Source organism: Aspergillus campestris, assembly GCF_002847485.1.
Source record: "Aspergillus campestris IBT 28561 chromosome Unknown P168scaffold_12, whole genome shotgun sequence".
In the NCBI taxonomy this organism is placed as follows: domain Eukaryota; kingdom Fungi; phylum Ascomycota; class Eurotiomycetes; order Eurotiales; family Aspergillaceae; genus Aspergillus; species Aspergillus campestris.
Window position 1 is genome coordinate 1 of NW_020194347.1, and position 15736 is coordinate 15736.

Consider the following 15736-nt stretch of genomic DNA (forward strand, 5'->3'; position numbering starts at 1 on the left):
CCTAATGACCCTAATGACCCTAATGACCCTAAATGGTGAATTTTGTGAATAGCCTTGTAGAGTGGACCCCAATGAAGAGCTCGGTGGAAAAAATAGTGCCAAGTGTCCTCCATCACGAAAAATATTGCAATCTGATATGCCATAGTCCAAGGAGATGGAAATGGGATCGACGTTGATAGACCGAAGAACTGTGCCATTGGGTGGAAAAGCCTGGAAGAGCCGTTATTACTCATTTGGGCCCCAGAGGCAAACGTCGGGTAGAATACCACTCTGTCAAGGGCAGGACCATACCAGATTTGAGGAAGTTCAACCGTGAAGTGGCTCAGAAGCACAAACTTGGCGCAGTCCCATTGCTCGCGTAATGAAGGTACTTTGCTCTGAAGCGGAATATTAGTTTCAATGGCGGCTGGAATTAGGTTGATTTCGGCTAGTGTCAGGTGTTAGGCTTGCCACTTACACTTTGAATCTTGTATCTGTTGAAGAAAGCCAAGCTATCGATGAAGATCCACGGAAGAGAGCGGCCGAAGTAGAACAACTCGTGGATGACGAAGGACATGATGCCGGTGGCCAGGACATCATTCTGCACCCACGCATACCATGCGACCCACAATCTCTCTGCCACGCTCAGGTGGGTGTTATATTTGGCGATATCATGATATTGGCCCCAATAGGTGCCGGGGGGCAGCACGGTAGAATTCCTAGGAACAAAAGAGTCAATATGCGACAAATTCCACAAAAGAGTATAGTTTAACCACACATGGGGGGAAGGGTGCAAAAAGGTGGAGGAGATACAGACATTGTGGTTCCTAGCAGGTCTTGAATAAGAGAGAAGAAGCAGAGGATGAGAGAAGGAGAAGAATATTTTGTTTTCGTGGAAAAGGGAGTAAACAAAGAAAGGATCTGGGGGAGAGTACTATGTGGGGCTCGGATGGCACCCGGCCTTTCTGTGGCCTGACGTTTATGTTCTGGTTCCCGGTCTCCACCGTTCGGGAATAGCCTGCTCCGAGTTATTAAAAGCAGTACTGGTTCTCACAGTATATGAATAATCTGGTAGGGCCACGAACAGACAGTTTCCGCAGGTGTCACCCGTGGCCGCAGCTTGTAATTACGGTAATTTTCTCGATTGTATACACCTCTAAGTTGTGATCATTGACTGCGGCTGTTAGTCGGTGCCTTAGTGTGGACCCGTGGCCCACCCTGCTCTCAGAGGCAGAGTCATGTGTGGCTAGAAATGACTGTTATAGCCTTGTATTCGACTCCCCGCTATAGAGAGACTTTACTGTATGTGGATCGCAAAGGTGAGGTAGATTCGAACGCAGTTTCCGGGCCCGAATCCAAATTCGCGTTTCGCCCAAGCGTAGCCCTAAGCTATCAAGGTGTCTTGCATCCTCGCTCGCTCAATCATTCAGTCCGATGCATGGCTAAGCATCTTGTGTCAAAGGAAAACTATCATAGCTTCGCAAAAGGGCACCCGCCACTTTCCCTCGCCATCAACTTCGCCATTGACGCTTCAAACTCCACTCGCCCTTGCCCACCCATCGCTCAGGTCGTGGCTAGGTTTGGGAACTGAATCCATAACAAGTTAGTTCCTACCTGCCCTGAACCTGCACTGAACCGCACCGAATGCCACTGTAATTATAAGTCTTCAAGCCTTGGTTATGGGTGGTACTATTACCTGGAATACGCCTATTAGACTGCCACTCTAAAATATGCATATACCAGACAGTGCACCACAAACACAGCACCTATTCGTTTCTCGCGTAGACACTGATCATATCTGTACCCATCCCTATCTCATGTGTCCGCTGCGGTTGTATGTATAATAGCCTGGTACACTCTCCCGAACCAGTTATCCCACGAGATGAAAGGAGGTCCCAGTAGACCCCCTTTACTCCCCATGGCGGCCCGGGGAGCGAAGGGTCTTTGTACATGGGAAACTCCAGGCACACAAGAACACCCCTAGGATTAAGCAGCGACATCATACGCTCCGCCCACGCAGCGCGCCGAGTCGGGTGTAAGGCGCACAAAAACTACATTATGACACATGAACGGTATCAGCCCCAAATTCATGTAATGTTACCCTCGATGGTATAGAATTGATGAATCATTCTCTGCCCGAATGAGAATAAAGGAGCGACTTACTGTGTAGTCGTATACGAGGTCGAACTTCATATCATTGTGGGACCAATCGGTGGCGAAGAAGTCACCTTGTAAGAATTCAACCACTCCGCGATCAGCAGAGTGGGTCGGTGGCCAATCCCCTATCTTCGGCCCATGGCCGAAATTGTAGGCTTGCGGAGCGGTAAGCTCCTTTGTTGCATAGGCTTTTGCTTCTGCCACGGCTGTGGCTGAAACTTCTAATCCGTATGCATCAAAGCCATGGAGACTTAACATAACAACTTCGTAGCCTCGGCCACAGCCCTAGGTGGTTTAGTTAGTTGTCCCTAACTTGGTACTTCGTTTCTAATTGATCCAATTGATTGGACCTAGCTGGGATGCAGGGGGTAGGTGCCCTAACCGGTACAAGAGCCTTCTTGCGCCTACCATCAGGAGTAAATGGGTGGAGTATATCTTCAGAGCGACTATAATTTTCGATGATATCAATCAGTGCAGGTGAAGGCTTTCCTCGGTCCCACAGATCGCTCTTTCCGGTGTCCCAGAGATTGGACCAACCAGAACCGTGGTCTTGCACTGAGCTATATGTTTTATCAGTATTTGACCCCTGTGTTGTTATGGTTTTGACTGATGTCTAGATAACGCTCAAGCTTACCGGTCCTCAAATTCGGAGATCAGCACACCTTTTCGAAAAGACATGTTTTCAATCAAGCTCGATGGTCAGAAGGTACGTGGTGGACATTAGCAAAAGCACTGTTGGCAGTGATATTCCTCGGGTGCTATGGCAAATTATATAGCTTTTACTTCGGCCTTCCCTTGCAGATACTCTTGGATTTGTTGGGATGCTGACTGCAATTCTTATGACAGGACCAGTAAGAATAATGCCGCATGAGACTTGGTTCGCCACTGCTACTCCTGTGCTTCTCTAATCAATGTCCTCAAAGGCTACCCAACGTCATTGAAATGGCTGGAACGAATATATTGAATTTATACTAGCTGATCCTTTCCTTTCACTATCAACTGCTAAACCTAATCTCATCATCCCAGTTTGACAACGCTAGTTCCCTTTTCTTTACTATTTTATTTTTTTTAATTTTTTTTTCTTTTATCAATACGCCTCTCATCAACATAAGTTAGTATTCTGTAACGTAGCAACTCTTGGGCAAGTGATTAAGATTCCGAACCCTGAATTATCTCTAGATATTAACTGCTAAATATTAGAAAATTCGGCCTATCTGGGGTTATATAACATTTGTTATGATGAGAAGGTTGTAACACAGACAAAGCATGAAATGTCTTGACAACAATAGACTAACTCGAAGTCATTCTCAAGCCAAGATGGCAACCATTTGTTGACGATTACTATAACTAGGGATGGAGTAAGCTATAAATCATATTCATTCTGATTGTGATTTCACGCGCGCAACAAAATATCAAGATGCCAACATTGCCACCTCCGACATGTCGTAACCATTTCTTACTGGGAACCTCTATTTTGTAAATTGAAGGCCCGTTGCTCGCTCGTTATCGGTGTATTTGGAGGGTCTTGTCCCATCACTTCTCTTTAGTAAGGCTTCCCACTGTATGTGGTAGTTGGGTGAATCTTCCCTCCCCAGGCCCGGACCGTAGATCTACTGAGCTCCATTCCGCTGCCTTCAGCAACAACTCTTCAGTGTTCCTTGTCAAAGAACAGCCATCCAGAAAAACTGGCCAGATAATATTTATGGCAGCTGCATCCCACAAGGATACCTGTTAGTGGAACTGGGTATTCTCACAGGGTGGGTTCGATTATCAACACACCTTGCCAATATGCAATGAGAGCTCCCTTTCCCTTGACCTTGACATGCTCATAAACCAACCATTGTCCTCCTGGCTTCAGATAGCGATACAGGTCTTTGATCAATATGTGAGGCTGGCTAACACTGCACAGGACATGCACTGTAGTGATAGTGTCAATTGATCCTGTTTGTATTCCTATCTTTTCCAGGCTTGTGGTGCCGTTGCCAAGGATCTCATATCGGCCAGCGAGGCCATGCTCCTCTGCCGTCATCTTCAGTGAATGATGGAAATTTTCGTTTGGCTCCAGCAGCAAAAGCTTGGATATATTGGGGTTTCGCCTGGGCGAAAACAAGTACATCCACGCCCCTGAGCCAGGCCCAACATCAAGAACCACACCACTAGCGCTGGCCAATACAGTTTCGACATCACTGGTGAATAGTGGCATTGACACGGAGCCGAAAAAAGCCCAGAAGCGTTCAAACCACGCGTTCTGGAAGGCGTGCCATGATACTAGGTGAGAGAATTTCAAATCTTTCAGCAAAAAGACAACAGTAATGGGCAAGTAGACCACTGTGAGAAGAATCATAAGAACAGGAACAAGAAGGTCCAGCGGCCCGAAGCTGAACATGATGACTTTCCACGCTCAGCGTAGTGGACCAGAAAAGGTAGATCAGAGATGACACTGATATCGATACAAGGAGGAAGATTATAGATTAATCAAAAGCCGTATCTAATAAACTCATTATATACTGCTCCAAGTGTGTAGGTGGCAAGAATTGCCAATGGTGTAGCTCGTGACTGTTGAAGTGTACAGGCCATCATCTGCCCCACACCTCCAGTATATCCTATGCATGTATGTCCGGTTTAGAAAATCAGGTTTGTGTAAAGTTTCCTCAAAGAGGTTATTATATACTATGAAATAGCTATTCATGCAAGTACTGAAGACTAGGGGTAAAGATACTCACTGCAAGGAGGCCCTGATGCGGCACGCCTAAAAGAGTCGCGCCAACTGTCTGTAAATTACAAGAACACGGCTCCAAGAGTCCGTTTGAGATAAGCGCGTGCATTATTTGGCATTTGCCTTGATAAATATGGACAACTACAGCAAACTATTCGATAATGGTAACTAATCAGGACCCAACAGAGTGTTGCCTCGTTTTTCTATGTACATACGCCCCGGATACTAAAGATGGTGTCTAACAAGACTATCGTGCGAGGAGTAGAGTAGTGTGAAAGCTGCAAGCACATCTGGAAGGGCCAGTGTCCTAACCAATGTCAATCTCTGTTTGTACAACTGTACTATACAAAATGCCAGAGATTTACAACAATGTGGATTCATGTTAGCACCACCAACCTAGTTATTTGCAAATTACCATTTGAGCATCATGCTATAAATTCGAAGCAATTGATAAATTTATCACCCCAGCAATAAATCAAGTCTGTAAGGTTTGTCAACATACAATCAATCATATATATCCAGGGAAGGCTAGATGATCTAAATCACATTGTAACTCTATGGTAAGAAGTCGACTATTACAACCTGTCGAGACGGGACAGCTGCTACCTGGGCAGCAAAGGGATTCGGAAGCAACCTATCTGCAGGGCAGAAAAAAGGAATGGTGTAAAGCACATATTTTCAACAACAAGGCAACCTCAGCACATCATGACATCGTCGAGTCTTGGTTGAATATTCCCACAGACAGACGCCACGGGAGTTTAGGGTGTGGAGAGCGTGTAGCACGGGACTATTATCCGTGGACGTGATAGAATTAAGCCTAATCAAGTATCCAAGAGCGGGCAGAGTGTTCGACATGAAGTTTGTATCACCTGTTTCCTGAGAAATTTTACAATATCTGGGAGCAGTGGCCTAATTTCATTCAAGACAGAAAATGATAAACAGAAACAATATGCCCATGAAACCCCTCACATATGGATATTTATATAATAGATACTGTAAAAAACACGATCACAAGAAAATCATGTCACAGACCTTGAATATCTCTGAAAACATCTTGGTGACTAACGTGTACAGATATCCACTTCCTGCCCCATGAATTATAATAAGTACAGAGTTTACCTGCTAGAAATCTCGTGGCATGTTTAGTAGATCTAAACACTTGCCTTTTCCTTGGTAAGGGTGTCAAGAATGAGGCATTTACTGATTTTTCAATTTCTCCTATTTCTATTATATCAGGCGTTTGATTTTTCTGTATTATCATTCATGGTCTCCAATCATATCTATCACTGCAAGAAGCATGGGGGCACGGGTGACACTGCATGGTAGGGGCCGCGACGAAGTACTGTATGTAGTGCCGATCGAGCGGGACACCGGGAGCGGCCATATCCGTAGGTGTACCCACAGCACTTGACTTTTTCAGTCTCTCGGGTCGCTTTTCTTGTTTGTTATTATTAGCCTTGCTTCATTTACTGATGATTCGACATGCCAACAGCTACAGAATGGCCCCACTCCTCACAAAGAAGGAAATAATATCTTACCTAACATACTGTAATACTTCAGTCTAATCTTTGACATACAGTCATCTTTAATATTCGGAGCTTTCCATAAAGGTATCTTTAATATTCGGAGCTTTCCAGAAAGGATCTCAACTACTAAGGAGTCATGTGTGGGCCAGCAACTGAGACAAGCATGCTATGTTATTGAGCCCCGTGGTCATAGTCAAAGTAACTCTGCTGGGGTGTTAAAACAGAAGCCCTACTTAAAAGTGCTATGATTCTAAAAGAATAGAGCAGAACCAGACTGGTTGACAATGTGGAATAGGTCAAGGTAGTAAGACTTGACATATCCTGATAACAATCTATCATGATCCTCGCCACTTAGTAGTGGTTGCGAACTTGATATAATAAATGAATAATAAAATGAGATCAGACAATTTCCTGTATAATTCGTGCTAATGGGGAACTATTGTATTCTCATCCTGTCCCCTATTTGATTCTTCACTTGATTTCTCACACTTAATTTGTACAGTGACAGTCAAATAATGTTGCATGTGGAGCTGTGAAACAGCAAATCAGGCTCTCAAGAAAATCATAAGAAAATCATATGTAAGGGATAAGTATGTCCCCACCCACAGTTGGCATGAGCTGCAGTGTTTGAAGAAACCCCAACTCATTCACAATGATACAAGGATACCATGGTAATGTCTCTGTTCTGTCATATTTTGCATGACAGTAAATAAGTCTGCCATTATGGCATACGTAATGTCGAGGAGAGCACTAGTTGATTATTAACTTAGTATATGGAAATTACAACTTAGATCATATTTTTGTTCTGATTAGTGGTTACTCGATTAGTGTTTTTAGGAGTTATTATTACTCCAACGCACATCAGAGTGAACAGAAATATAGATGAAATGGTCTATAATTTGAACAACAGCTTTTCTTATATATTGCCACAATGGATTAAAAATCATCATAATATATATACAGCGCGTAATAAATCAACAGGGCTAAGCGTCCACCAATATTTCATCAGGGGGCGGTGACAAGCACTAAGTTACCAACTACTGATTATTCCTATATCATGGGATGGCACGATAATACTGGACTTGTATCAGGCGAGGGAGTAACGTTTCCAGCAGACTTGATGCACGCAATCCCTACAACTAGTTGCCTTAGAAAAATCTGTTTACAACGGCTTCCAAATTGAAATTCTTGCAGTAGTTTCTTGCAACCCGTTTCCCCCTCTGGTAAAAAGGAATTACATATTGAAGTCCGATGATAGCCGAGTTCTGGATTCTGTAAAGTATATATATATGCATCGTATCTACTGCCTTCCATGGAGAACATCAGTATCATTTTCTGTGCCAAATGACTTTCGGAGATTCAAAGTAGATTGTCCTTCCCTCGAGGTCTAGAATGGCAATATCCTCGAATGAGTACGACTATGACGTCGACAAGGTGCGGGAGACTGAATATCCCATGCTAAAAGGTACCTCTTGGAACAACCAGTTTGAATTGTCAGGAGGGGATGCTAATAAAGAATGTTTGAACCTCTCAGGAGAAATATATCTGGACCACGCGGGTACAACACTCTATTCTAGTTCTTTGATAAGAAAGTACCTGGCCGAGCTGTCTGCAAACTTGTACGGAAATCCGCACTCAGAGTCAAGATCATCTCGGCTCTCAACCGCCCGAGTTCAGGAGACCCGGGAACATGTACTACGGTTTTTCCATGCTGATCCAGAGCATTTTGATATTGTGTTTGTTTTGAACGCAACGAGCGCAATCAAGCTGGTGGCGGAGACTTTTACATCTCTTCAAAGAGAGGGCACAAACCGTCCTATCTGGTATGGCTATCACATTGACTCGCATACGAGTGTTGTTGGCCTGCGGCAGCTTGCCAGTGCAGGATACCGCTGTTTCGAGTCAAATGATGCGGTTGACCACTGGATTGAGACGGGGTCTCCCATTGGTGAGGACAAGGGCAGAAGATCTACGCCTGCTACATCACAGACGTCCCCGATAGGGCTTTTTGCGTACCCAGGACAGTCGAATATGACAGGCCATAGACTACCACTGAACTGGCCGGGGCGGTTGAGACGCTCTACGATTGCCGCCCATCAGGAAGTGTATTCACTCCTAGACGCAGCTGCATTGGCATCCACTGCACCGCTGGATTTCAGCGATCCCAAAGAGACAGCAGACTTTACCGCTATCAGCTTTTACAAGATTTTCGGGTTTCCAGACCTTGGCGGATTGATAATCCGCAAAGATGCCGCACACATTTTCCAGGAACGGCTCTATTTTGGTGGTGGCACCGTGGATATGGTTATCTGCAATGGCGACCCTTGGCATTCTATGAAGAGCAGCTCTGTTCATGCGGCCCTCGAAGATGGCACAGTACCGTTCCACAACATCATGGCACTAGACTGTGCTTTGACTACCCATAAACAACTGTACGGTGGTATGGAAAAGGTCAGTCGACATACTTCAATGTTAACGACCATGCTCTATCACCGACTATCCTCCTTACGGCATCGGAATGGTAAGAAAGCTTGCCAAATATATAAGGACGCTTCATCAAGCTACGGGAATAGTGAGACACAGGGAGCAGTGATCGCTTTCAATATCAGATCCGAAGATGACACATGGGTCAAGCTGTCGGATCTGGAAGGCGCCGCCAATGAGCACCACATTCATCTTCGAACAGGAGATGTTTGTAACCCGGGAGGTATTGCCAGACACCTTGAACTAGAGCCATGGGAGCTTTTCAGGAACTTCAGGGGTGGTGTTCGCTGTGGCTGTAAAAACGTTATAATCGGTCATAAGCCCTCTGGGATTGCAAGGGTAAGCCTCGGCGCTATGAGCAACGCCCAGGATGTGGAAACATTCGTGAATTTCGTGCAACAAATGTTTGTCCCAAGTCTATCGTTATACATCCAGAACATCCTGGTATACCCAATTCGAGGGTGCAGTGCGTGGTGGATCGCAGACACAACACCCGTGAATCTTACAAGCAATGGTCTCCACTGGAACGGGCAGTGGTGCTTGGTTGATCTCCACAATGGGACCATATTGACTCCAAAAACGGCACCTCGGGCGTTATTATTGTACCCCGAGATCGATTCTGACAGTCATACCCTTCGAATCGGAGTTCATCGATCCCTCTGGACTTATCCAATGGTTCATCGGAATGTTGTGGTGTATATGGACCGTGAAGACTCAGATATTGGTCATACAAGCTCAAAGAAGGACATACACATGTTCTGGGACGAAGATACAGGCATGAGTGTGCAATTGCTGCTGTACAGAGAACCGGAAATACAAACATTCCTGACTGCCGCCCTGGGAATTCACTGCACCCTGGCCAGAATTGTCGATCAGGAACCCCGGGACGATGACTACGAAACGACACCGGATAATCTTGACGCGCTGACCATCATGGACAAGTCACACCAGTCGAATGATTCTGGTCTCACAAACGGTTCTCACCAGCTGAATGGTTATGACCTATCAAATCATCCGCGGCGAGTTATTGGTTCCCAGCGACCTCGTCAAGTCTCCGTCGCTGAGACCCTGGGGGCTAATATTGTACTGGCGCCCGTGTGTACAAAGGAAAATACCCATCATATTGGGAGACACTATTTTGCATATATCGGACAACGCCGGCACAAAGCAAATGAAGTCGAGGAAGACGGCGTCCGTCAGATATACCATCTTGCCCAAATCCGTGAATCGGAACTGTCCACCCAAGGGAAACTTCCCAACGAATTTCGGGCAAATTGTGTAACGAAGAAACTCATTTCCAATGCAGTGAATAGAAGCGACAAAATTGCTGTTCCACAGATCCATATAGGACAAATCGTTTTGTCCTGAATAGACACATTCTTGAACCGCTATCCTTTCGCCAGTAAGTATCTTTGGACACAGATCTGGTGAAGATATTTTTTCTAGTCAACAATTTGCACATGTTTGTTGTTTTGAATTATTATAGCTCAGAAGATTGATCATCAGTACCATTTGGAACCTTGAGCATTTAATTATATTGCATAATTCTACAAGTAGCCCTTGCGACATAATAGTCGTGAGGCCCAATCCCCAAGGATATAAAGTAATCCAGTAAGCGCCAAAGTAGCGTAGACTCGCATCGTGTCACAAATGTTAGGCAGGGCAATGGTGAACAAGCGAGCCAGAGCCTCCGGCTGTGTTAGGGCATTATAGATCCCAAAAGGCGGGCCTGAGAGACAGTGGGAGACATGACCGCGACTAGTGCGGAAGGCGTATTGGCTTGTAGATAGATAGTGTTGATACGAATAAAATGGGGATATATAGTTACCTTTGCGAGTCTCGCTGCGCTATATAATAGCCTGTATAGGGAGCTCTATCTCTTGTAGTTGAATGCCTTGAACTACTTTGCCATGCCGCCCCTCCGCGAGATGTGCTGTAATTCAATGCCATAGGCTAGTGGCTTGTATTCAAAAGCCATCCAACCTTTCTCGGCCGTCCAGGCTCGTGGAGCGTATGGGAGGGAATAACAGGAGACAGGTAGATGGGGGGGGAGTGCGGGAATATTGTGGACCAGCGTAGTACACTAGACAAATTGTGATATCTAAGACTTCCTCAGCTAGGATGGAATATCACATACCTGGAATGAAAGAACGTTGGGTATGAAAGAGTGAGCACTAGGTGGGTGCAGTCAAGTCATACTTTCTATCAATCAAATCAGAGGTAACATTGGTAAAACTCCATATACCCAACCTGTATAACAACAGGAATCTAACATCAGCTGCAAGATTCAAGAATTATTGTGATCAATGAAATTTGATTCAAGAGAGCTGACTCTGTGACCCTGCCACCCTGTCATCTCCGCTTCGGTGTTCTTTTCATTGGCTCGGATCAGCAAAACAAAGGACCAGGAGGTCCCAGGAAACAATTATCTTCCTTGAGGTTTTATGATGATTTCAAAAATACCTAGCACCTTGCATCCCTTCTAGCTTTAGTCCAATGATGTTAGCCTTACGCTTGGGGCGGAGTTTCGTGGTGGTGGATTCACCTCCGATTGGTCTCAACAACAGCCCGGGCCCGTCGATCAAATGCAGGTCACCCGGAGTGGACCTCCCACTTCACCCCTCTGGTATGAAGTGGTATCGCTCCACCGAGGCAGAAGATCCTGTGTGTATTTATGACCGCGCCCCCGCCTTCTTTTCGTTGGTATCATTGTCTCACTGAGTTCCCTGTGCGGATATTTCGATGCCACCATGGGAAAGCCAAACAAGCCAAGGAAGCCCCAGACACCGCTGGATCAACTGCCGATCCAAGCGAGGCTTAAGATCAAAAATTACTCGCCGGATGTCTGCGATGCGGCGATTAAGGGGCAAGAGATTCCAGTCGCACTGGGCTATGAGCTGACGCGGTTCAGTGTGATCCGGGGCATCCGACACCATCACGGCTTCGCCCAGGAGCTGCACGGAGTGACTCCCGAGTTCACTCGTGCTTTGAATGCCCGCGATATCATGAGCGGGATCATTCCCACCATATCACACCCGGATGAGACTCCTTATTGCATTTGGTATCCGGATATCCCAACGGAGCATACCCTGCGAGCTCTGGTTCAGCGCTATCCCGATATGATCTATCATGCTGCTCGTGCCTGTGCCATCGCTGGATACATCGACCTATACAAGGAGCTCGATCCTGTCCCAGAGGTCCATGTCGCAGAGGAAGCCAGTCATGCCGGGATTCAGAGGAGCAACAAGGGAAGCCAGGAAATTGCCCGGCGTATAATATCCCAGCCAGTGAAATTCGCCATTATGAACGACTACACAAGAACAGTGGATATTGCCAACCCTCGAATCGCATTCTTGAATGCTGACACCGCTGTTCATTCCAGTCTCGCGGCCCGACGGAAACACCTAGAGCCTAGGGTGCTGGCCAATTTCTACCGAAGTTCCGGCAACCCTTATTACCCATCTTCCTACTTCAATATTACAGAAGACTGGGGTATAGACGACCATAATAAGGGGGAGCCCGAGCCCGCGGAGAGCTACTTCCCCCTTTTATATGAGCCGCTGCCGATGGACCTTCCACCCATCAATAAGGATAAATTGATCCTGATGGCCGCACATTCCGGTGATATTGATCGCTACAGCCGTTTGTCCAGACCGCAAATGATCTCTGGCGAGTTTTACTGTATCGTCTGGGCTATATACCACCACCCTTTTTGGGCGAAGTGGTGGAGCATGCAGGTCCCTAAGCAAACAAGCTCGCGGTTCTCGAAATTTGAGGAAACGATGATCCAGCGGGCAATCAATGCTCGCCGCACCATGTCCGATGATGTGACATGGGTTACGCCGGACACACCGAAAGATTTGCTCCCGAGAAATATCTGGTTTCCACGGCTGGCTTGTCCAGAATCCTATGAGAGGCTGGCTCGCATCAGGCCCGACATGCTGTGGCCATGCCTCTACGCCTGCATTGTCGCCGATTACTCGGACCTGTGGGATAAGCTCTTACTGCTGCCATCTTCTGCCACACTCGCCATCGGTGAGATGATGCCGCCGGTTTCCGAAGGGAGCGAGGCCCAGAATCTGAAGCTTCAACAACTTTCAAAAGTAGTTGACAAAATACTATGGCAGGAAGCCAAAACGTCGCGCAACGATCATTACCAGTGCGATATCAAAGCGGCTATCCCCGACCAACTAGAATCGCTCGAGCCCCGCCCAGGTGATGCTCCTGCATTGATGTTTCAACACTCCTCACGGGAACTATACACCCCTACATCAGATAGGAGCTCTAGATTCGTGTACAGAAATGATCCCGTTTTTGTGTCAGTCTTTGATTGGGGCCGGTGTAGCCCTGAGTACGAAGTGTATGACGGCGTAGCAGTCGAAATCCCTAGTATAGATTTTGCTGTGTTTGCCAGGGATGCTGTTGGCGTGGACCATGATGTTTGGAAGGAGAAGGGGAACGCTGATCTCCAAATGTACGAAGTGTACGAGTTGCTGGAAAAAGAACATCTTGTCACTAGCGTCTAGCTGAGACCTGTTTTGTCAGACATGCACACTGAACCCCTTTACTATGTAGTCATATTTACATGTTTTACCGCGCATTTCGCCCTTGTGCTAAACAAGTTCTCATAATGGTCTTCTTAGCCTCTCTGATCGCCCGAATGTTGTCGATATGATTATTGCTCTTAGCTGCTTCAACCTTGGAAAACTGTTTCAGTTCATACCTCAGATTGAAGCCAGACCCCTCGGGCTCAGCATTAGGTGGGTTAGTTGCTTGGATCCGTTCACCTGCTTCCTGCAGATTCACTGCGATGTAGCGCAGGTTATTCTCCAGACTGACTCGTTCGCTTGTCTCGACAACCAAACCCTGGGTTACAGGGGTGCCTCCTGATAAGTCGTTTGCTGGAACATGATTTGCATCGAACTTCTGACGAAGATGATCGCCGGCCGCCTGAATATTACCTGCTACACGCATATCCTCAATCCGTTTCCGTGCAGTCATGACTTGATTCAGGGGATAGTGACGCACACTCTTCCCAGCGGTTTTATCACTAATCAAACTTGTTTGGGGGCGGTTAACTCCTCGTCCATGTCTGCGTTTGAAGGTTAGAATTCAATAGGAAGCTTACCTTGCAATCATTGCGAACAGATCAGGTGCTTTATCTACCATCTCGTAAACATAATTTATTCGGTAGGATCCAGTAAGGTGACCACGGTGAATCATCTCAGCAGCTGTGTCGGCTTTTATACTGTGTCCGTTGATGGCGTCTGGGAGCGATCGAGCGTTGGCCTTCTCCCCCGGGCCCTCTGCAATGTAGGTGAGGAATTGCTTGAGATTGCATGTTTTCACACCAAATTCTCCTGCGCAACGCTTTGCAACCACCTTGGGCCCGTCCGCTTGCTGATCTAGCTCATAGGCATACCAGTATAACATTCGCTCGTAGGCACCAGAGATGCCATAGGCGGCGGTGTTTGTTGAACACAGAACTAGAAGCAAGAAGAGAGGAAACTTCATTTTCGGCAAAGGGCTGGGAACAGAATCGATGAAGGCGATGGGTGACACAAAGACTTGGAGATATCAGTCTTATCAAGCCTGATCACAACACGGTTCAGTATTATGGTGCAACGATGAGAAAGAGCATGAGCGATTCCAAGAATTCCTGGGAGCTTCGTGCTTTCTTGTAAGTCGTGTTGACACAACCACCACCCAAGCCCCTGGTGTAGTCCCCTACCCCCTCAGTATCAGAGTCCTCCTCTCTTCCTGTCAATATCTTGGCATACCGTTTGATTCACTATCCATACTAGTGGTTTCTGGCGCCCGTTGGCAAGTGGGTCGATTGTCCTGGCCCCCATCAACTAAAATCCACTCGGTGCCGAACTACCAATTAGTGCCCTCGACGGCCTCGGGCGCCCATCGAATAACGGACAGACTCCAGCTGCCAACCCCTGGAAGTCGATTTGGAATTTGCGTCCGAGATTTTACTCCGTGGTCAAGCGTCCTGTGCCTCTGGATACCGGTGGGTCCCGCCTTGGATGTTCCTGGTATTCTGGTTCCATGCCAGCCCGGGGTGCCCGTACCTCTCTGGTGTCTTACTTGAAAAGGCAAGAGTTAAGTCTCTCGGGCTTAATCTCAAATGATCTACCTGCCAAGCAGCTAGCATCGGTGGAAGCAACCGAGGTCTGTGCGTAAGCGCGCTTCAAAAGCTTAACAAAAGTGCGAACACTATGATAGACGACGTAGGAGAACGGCGCAGAAGACGGTAACCGCCCCATCCAGCTAATGTAGTCCGAGGGAGTGCTAGCTGACTGTGCACGCGACACGCAATACCTGCGGAGCCATGGCAAAGACTGAGAACATCCCTGTATGTGATGACTTTGGCTTCTAGACCAGGCGAATTTCTTAACACTTGCCAAGCCATCATGATTGAGAAAGCGTGGCATAAAAAAACAGCAAAATATAGACGAATTTGGTAATTGTTAGGACTATGAAAAAACTCGTGGGTAGTTACAAGATTGTAAGAAAACATGGATAGTCAAGATATAATATGCATGGGAAAACTCGCCCATGTACATGATGACTTTGGCTGCTACGGAATAGACTGAGTGATGAGCGAATCTCTTAACCCTAGCTAACCTATCACATATAGTCATCACATGATAGGCTGATAGGAAACATGAGGCACTATCTTTCTTGATATGCAGCTAACTCATTAGTTTAGTAACATAGATCCACCACCTGGGCAAGAGAGAAGCTTAGTCTTGCGAGATGCAGCCTCCTGCGCCATGTGATGTGAAAGTCTTGTGCATCGCATAAGAATGACCAAAATGAAAGGGTGAGGTAATCAGTAGTCTCGGAGCAGCGGTCCTAACTACTA

At 46.6% G+C, this 15736-nt stretch overlaps 5 protein-coding genes across 5 annotated transcripts; 2 read left to right on the forward strand and 3 right to left on the reverse strand.

Moving 5' to 3' along the window:
- Positions 1-32: 32 nt before the first annotated feature.
- On the reverse strand, positions 33-697 carry P168DRAFT_210810 (uncharacterized protein; the record flags this gene model as incomplete). Its single annotated transcript, XM_024833053.1, has 2 exons — positions 33-377; positions 458-697. Coding segments are annotated over 2 exons (585 nt in total), but the record flags the coding sequence as incomplete, so codon positions are not given.
- Positions 698-1745: 1048 nt separating this feature from the next.
- P168DRAFT_299354 (thiopurine S-methyltransferase family protein) lies at positions 1746-2814 on the reverse strand (the record flags this gene model as incomplete). Its single annotated transcript, XM_024838329.1, has 4 exons — positions 1746-2030; positions 2143-2421; positions 2519-2696; positions 2771-2814. 4 exons carry the CDS (start codon positions 2812-2814, stop codon positions 1746-1748), a joined length of 786 nt encoding a protein of 261 aa, XP_024689562.1.
- Positions 2815-7791: 4977 nt separating this feature from the next.
- On the forward strand, positions 7792-9738 carry P168DRAFT_221637 (PLP-dependent transferase; the record flags this gene model as incomplete). The annotated part of the gene is made up of 2 exons (XM_024833102.1): positions 7792-7843; positions 7913-9738. Coding segments are annotated over 2 exons (1878 nt in total), but the record flags the coding sequence as incomplete, so codon positions are not given.
- A 1861-nt stretch (positions 9739-11599) lies between these two features.
- On the forward strand, positions 11600-13425 carry P168DRAFT_292893 (uncharacterized protein). Its single transcript, XM_024837693.1, has one exon. The coding sequence runs from the start codon at positions 11613-11615 to the stop codon at positions 13386-13388; it is 1776 nt and encodes a 591-aa protein (XP_024689564.1). The 5' UTR covers positions 11600-11612; the 3' UTR covers positions 13389-13425.
- A 121-nt stretch (positions 13426-13546) lies between these two features.
- On the reverse strand, positions 13547-14376 carry P168DRAFT_284540 (uncharacterized protein; the record flags this gene model as incomplete). The annotated part of the gene is made up of 3 exons (XM_024836132.1): positions 13547-13550; positions 13586-13954; positions 13991-14376. 3 exons carry the CDS (start codon positions 14374-14376, stop codon positions 13547-13549), a joined length of 759 nt encoding a protein of 252 aa, XP_024689565.1.
- Positions 14377-15736: the final 1360 nt, after the last annotated feature.